The sequence below is a fragment of the Semicossyphus pulcher genome, unplaced genomic scaffold (assembly GCF_022749685.1).
Source record: "Semicossyphus pulcher isolate SPU_LCO1_2020_fin unplaced genomic scaffold, fSemPul1.0.p SCAF_27, whole genome shotgun sequence".
NCBI lineage: Eukaryota > Metazoa > Chordata > Actinopteri > Labriformes > Labridae > Semicossyphus > Semicossyphus pulcher.
The window spans coordinates 563,334-570,000 of NW_027211701.1; the positions used below are offsets into that span (position 1 = coordinate 563,334).

The window sequence follows — 6,667 nt, forward strand, 5'->3', positions numbered from 1 at the left end:
GGAATAAATGTGGGGATGTCCTCATTTATTCCTCACTAGTTTTTAATTATATTTTACAGAAAGTTTTAATTGTTTAGTTATATTACTTTAATCTCTCAGTATTGTTGAAATTGTTATTAAACATCCATATGTCCGAATATGTAAGTAAAAAAAACAAAACACTTCTTTCATAGGGAGTCCTAATTTTTTCACATGACTGTACTTATGGTCACAATGCCAATAATAGTGGTACACTAGTGTAAAGATTAGCAAATAATAAATTAGCGAGAGAAGCAGAGTAATGATAAAGGCTGAGGTAATCGTAATTGTAACAGTTGAAGTCAACAGGTCTACTATTAGCATTAGCAGCAACAATAATGATACTATGGGGAAGGCTGATGTTAGTAGTTGTTGCAGTCGAGCAGGTCCACAGCAGCAGGTGGTCTGCAGCAACGATCCTCAGGAACCTTCAAGACAAGGGAGCACAAGAACTCCCGGGAAGATATGTGGTTAGTAATGTTAATGGGACCAGAAGATACAGAGTTAATGAGCTGCATTAATATGACAGAGAGAGAGAGAGAGAGAGAGAGAGGGAGAGAGAGAGAGAGGGAGAGAGAGAGGGGCGGGGCCAGCAGCTGTGCTCCATCTGTCTGTCTCTCTGTCTGTTGTGTTGACTGTCTTCATAAGCAGTCTGTTTAATTAAGTTACAAAGGTTGGAAATTTTTGCATGACAGAAAAAGTTTGAGAACCACTGGCTTAAGCTATGGTTAGCCGGCAACAAGCTACCGTCAGCAAACAAGCAAACGTTAGCTTGTAAATACCATCTTAGAGTGTATGTCAGTGTTGTAAGTCTACCTTGACAAATAACTTTGCTAACTAACATGATATTAACTTAGGGATTATGACAAACAGTGTTGATTTTGGACAACATGATGCGGTCAATGAACACGTCTCAATGGCCGACCGCGTCACTAGGAATGAGGATTTTCTGAAAGTTACATATGGCACCTTTAACTCAGGATATACTCAGGATTGTTGTTGTAACAAGAACATATGTTGTTGTTGCTCTCTTTGCCTGTCTCTATCCTGCATCTCCTTCTATCCCATGTTCGGCCCGTCCAGTCTCTTCAGATGTTCAGCATGAGTCTGGTTCTGCTCGAGGTTTCTGCCTGTTAAAGGAAGTTTTTCTGCCAATGTGCCGAATGTTGCTAAGTGCTACTCATGGTGATTCATGTTGGGCCTCTCTTTAAATAACAAAAAGAGTACGGTCTAGACCCGGGGAGTACACTACGAAGCAGGATCGGGTGTTATCGAAGTAACTTCAGGGTTAACTCCAGGTTCAGTTCTACAAAGGTGGTTCATTTCTTATCGGGATAGATCACCATGGTAACTTTTGCTAAACACCTGACCTGCTCTGATGTTGGAGATAAGAGATCAACTTTAAGAGATCATTACTTCTGTTAGCTACCAGAGCTAATGACAGTTACATCATTACTTCTGTTAGCTACCTGAGCTAATGACAGTTACAGCATTACTTCTGTTAGCTACCTGAGCTAATGACAGTCACAGCATTACTTCTGTTAGCTACCAGAGCTAATGACAGTCACATCATTACTTCTGTTAGCTACCTGAGCTAATGACAGTCACAGCATTACTTCTGTTAGCTACCAGAGCTAATGACAGTCACATCATTACTTCTGTTAGCTACCAGAGCTAATGACAGTCACATCATTACTTCTGTTAGCTACCAGAGCTAATGACAGTTACATCATTACTTCTGTTAGCTACCTGAGCTAATGACAGTCACAGCATTACTTCTGTTAGCTACCAGAGCTAATGACAGTTACATCATTACTTCTGTTAGCTACCTGAGCTAATGACAGTTACAGCATTACTTCTGTTAGCTACCTGAGCTAATGACAGTCACAGCATTACTTCTGTTAGCTACCAGAGCTAATGACAGTTACATCATTACTTCTGTTAGCTACCTGAGCTAATGACAGTCACATCATTACTTCTGTTAGCTACCAGAGCTAATGACAGTTACAGCATTACTTCTGTTAGCTACCTGAGCTAATGACAGTTACAGCATTACTTCTGTTAGCTACCTGAGCTAATGACAGTCACAGCATTACTTCTGTTAGCTACCTGAGCTAATGACAGTCACATCATTACTTCTGTTAGCTACCAGAACTAATGACAGTCACATCATTACTTCTGTTAGCTACCCGAGCTAATGACAGTCACATCATTACTTCTGTTAGCTACCTGAGCTAATGACAGTCACATCATTACTTCTGTTAGCTACCTGAGCTAATTAACGTTACATCATTACTTCTGTTAGCTACCTGAGCTAATGACAGTTACATTATTACTTCGGTTTGCTACCTGAGCTAATGACAGTCACATCATTACTTCTGTTAGCTACCTGAGCTAATGACAGTCACATCATTGCTTCTGTTAGCTACCTGAGCTAATGACAGTTACATCATTACTTCTGTTAGCTACCTGAGCTAATTAACGTTACATCATTACTTCTGTTAGCTACCTGAGCTAATGACAGTCACATCATTGCTTCTGTTAGCTACCTGAGCTAATGACAGTCACATCATTGCTTCTGTTAGCTACCTGAGCTAATTAACGTTACATCATTACTTCTGTTAGCTACCTGAGCTAATGACAGTCACATCATTGCTTCTGTTAGCTACCTGAGCTAATGACAGTTACATCATTACTTCTGTTAGCTACCTGAGCTAATTAACGTTACATCATTACTTCTGTTAGCTACCTGAGCTAATGACAGTCACATCATTACTTCTGTTAGCTACCAGAGCTAATGACAGACACATCATTACTTCTGTTAGCTACCTGAGCTAATGACAGTCACATCATTACTTCTGTTAGCTACCTGAGCTAATTAACGTTACATCATTACTTCTGTTAGCTACCTGAGCTAATGACAGTTACATTATTACTTCGGTTTGCTACCTGAGCTAATGACAGTCAAATCATTACTTCTGTTAGCTACCAGAGCTAATGACAGTCACATCATTACTTCTGTTAGCTACCTGAGCTAATGACAGTCACATCATTACTTCTGTTAGCTACCTGAGCTAATGACAGTTACAGCATTACTTCTGTTAGCTACCTGAGCTAATGACAGTCACATCATTACTTCTGTTAGCTACCTGAGCTAATGACAGTTACATTATTACTTCGGTTTGCTACCTGAGCTAATGACAGTCACATCATTACTTCTGTTAGCTACCTGAGCTAATGACAGTCACATCATTGCTTCTGTTAGCTACCTGAGCTAATGACAGTTACATCATTACTTCTGTTAGCTACCTGGGCTAATTAACGTTACATCATTACTTCTGTTAGCTACCTGAGCTAATGACAGTCACATCATTGCTTCTGTTAGCTACCTGAGCTAATGACAGTCACATCATTGCTTCTGTTAGCTACCTGAGCTAATTAACGTTACATCATTACTTCTGTTAGCTACCTGAGCTAATGACAGTCACATCATTGCTTCTGTTAGCTACCTGAGCTAATGACAGTTACATCATTACTTCTGTTAGCTACCTGAGCTAATTAACGTTACATCATTACTTCTGTTAGCTACCTGAGCTAATGACAGTCACATCATTACTTCTGTTAGCTACCTGAGCTAATTAACGTTACATCATTACTTCTGTTAGCTACCTGAGCTAATGACAGTTACAATATTACTTCGGTTTGCTACCTGAGCTAATGACAGTCACATCATTACTTCTGTTAGCTACCAGAGCTAATGACAGTCACATCATTACTTCTGTTAGCTACCTGAGCTAATGACAGTCACATCATTACTTCTGTTAGCTACCTGAGCTAATGACAGTTACAGCATTACTTCTGTTAGCTACCAGAGCTAATGACAGTCACATTATTACTTCTGTTAGCTACCTGAGCTAATGACAGTCACATCATTACTTCTGTTAGCTACCTGAGCTAATTAACGTTACATCATTACTTCTGTTAGCTACCTGAGCTAATGACAGTTACATCATTACTTCTGTTAGCTACCTGAGCTAATTAACGTTACATCATTACTTCTGTTAGCTACCTGAGCTAATGACAGTTACATCATTACTTCTGTTAGCTACCAGAGCTAATGACAGTCACATCATTACTTCTGATAGCTACCTGAGCTAATGACAGTCACATCATTACTTCTGTTAGCTACCTGAGCTAATGACAGTTACATCATTACTTCTGTTAGCTACCTGAGCTAATGACAGTCACATCATTACTTCTGTTAGCTACCAGAGCTAATGACAGTCACATCATTACTTCTGTTAGCTACCAGAGCTAATTAACGTTACATCATTACTTCTGTTAGCTACCTGAGCTAATGACAGTTACATTATTACTTCGGTTTGCTACCTGAGCTAATGACAGTCACATCATTACTTCTGTTAGCTACCTGAGCTAATGACAGTCACATCATTACTTCTGTTAGCTACCTGAGCTAATGACAGTCACATCATTACTTCTGTTAGCTACCTGAGCTAATGACAGTCACATCATTACTTCTGTTAGCTACCAGAGCTAATGACAGTCACAGCATTACTTCTGTTAGCTACCTGAGCTAATGACAGTCACATCATTACTTCTGTTAGCTACCTGAGCTAATGACAGTTACATCATTACTTCTGTTAGCTACCTGAGCTAATGACAGTCACATCATTACTTCTGTTAGCTACCTGAGCTAATGACAGTCACACCATTACTTCTGTTAGCTACCTGAGCTAATGACAGTCACATCATTACTTCTGTTAGCTACCTGAGCTACTGACAGTCACATCATTACTTCTGTTAGCTACCTGAGCTAATGACAGTTACATCATTACTTCTGTTAGCTACCTGAGCTAATGACAGTCACATCATTACTTCTGTTAGCTACCTGAGCTAATTAACGTTACATCATTACTTCTGTTAGCTACCTGAGCTAATGACAGTCACATCATTACTTCTGTTAGCTACCTGAGCTAATGACAGTTACATCATTACTTCTGTTAGCTACCTGAGCTAATTAACGTTACATCATTACTTCTGTTAGCTACCTGAGCTAATGACAGTTACATCATTACTTCGGTTTGCTACCTGAGCTAATGACAGTCACACCATTACTTCTGTTAGCTACCAGAGCTAATGACAGTCACATCATTACTTCTGTTAGCTACCTGAGCTAATGACAGTCACATCATTACTTCTGTTAGCTACCTGAGCTAATGACAGTTACATTATTACTTCTGTTAGCTACCAGAGCTAATGACAGTCACATCATTACTTCTGTTTGCTACCTGAGCTAATGACAGTCACATCATTACTTCTGTTAGCTACCTGAGCTAATGACAGTCACATCATTACTTCTGTTAGCTACCTGAGCTAATTAACGTTACATCATTACTTCTGTTAGCTACCTGAGCTAATGACAGTTACATCATTACTTCTGTTAGCTACCTGAGCTAATGACAGTTACATCATTACTTCTGTTAGCTACCAGAGCTAATTAACGTTACATCATTACTTCTGTTAGCTACCAGAGCTAATTAACGTTACATCATTACTTCTGTTAGCTACCAGAGCTAATGACAGTCACATCATTACTTCTGTTAGCTACCTGAGCTAATTAACGTTACATCATTACTTCTGTTAGCTACCAGAGCTAATTAACGTTACATCATTACTTCTGTTAGCTACCAGAGCTAATGACAGTCACATCATTACTTCTGTTAGCTACCTGAGCTAATTAATGTTACATCATTACTTCTGTTAGCTACCAGAGCTAATTAACGTTACATTATTACTTCTGTTAGCTACCTGAGCTAATGACAGTCACATCATTACTTCTGTTAGCTACCTGAGCTAATGACAGTCACATCATTACTTCTGTTAGCTACCTGAGCTAATGACAGTCACATCATTACTTCTGTTAGCTACCAGAGCTAATGACAGTCACATCATTACTTCTGTTAGCTACCTGAGCTAATGACAGTCACATCATTACTTCTGTTAGCTACCTGAGCTAATGACAGTCACATCATTACTTCTGTTAGCTACCTGAGCTAATGACAGTCACATCATTACTTCTGTTAGTTACCTGAGCTAATGACAGTTACATCATTACTTCTGTTAGCTACCTGAGCTAATGACAGTCACATCATTACTTCTGTTAGCTACCTGAGCTAATGACAGTCACATCATTACTTCTGTTAGTTACCTGAGCTAATGACAGTTACATTATTACTTCTGTTAGCTACCTGAGCTAATGACAGTCACACCATTACTTCTGTTAGCTACCTGAGCTAATGACAGTCACATCATTACTTCTGTTAGCTACTTGAGCCACTGCAGAACATCATGACGGCTCTCCCATGTTTTAAACGAACCTCCTTTTCCGTGTCCCTGAATGCATCGTGACACTTCTTTTCTGTCCTTCACAGTCTCTCACTCAGGATCCCACCACCCCCACCTCCCTGACACCCCCCGACCTGAACTGATCAATGAAGGGACGAGTCGTCAGGTGATTGGTCACCTGTGGATCGTATGTAGCCGACATGTGAGCAGCTGAGGAGCTGATGTGATCATGTGTTTATGAATATCAGATTATTGGAACACGTAAGACAAACGATGTCAGACA

The 6,667-nt window shown here is 39.7% G+C and overlaps 1 protein-coding gene across 2 annotated transcripts in view; it reads left to right on the forward strand.

The window, feature by feature from the left end:
* tmem176 (transmembrane protein 176) overlaps window positions 1–6,667 on the forward strand; it is a 29,316-nt gene that overhangs the window by 22,398 nt on the left and 251 nt on the right. For both annotated transcript variants that reach the window (XM_069676833.1, XM_069676834.1), the window contains one exon: window positions 6,471–6,667. This exon is cut by the window's right edge and continues 251 nt beyond it. In XM_069676833.1, the coding sequence (XP_069532934.1) occupies window positions 6,471–6,527 (57 nt within the window). In that variant the 3' untranslated portion in view covers window positions 6,528–6,667. The remainder of the gene's footprint in view (window positions 1–6,470) is intronic.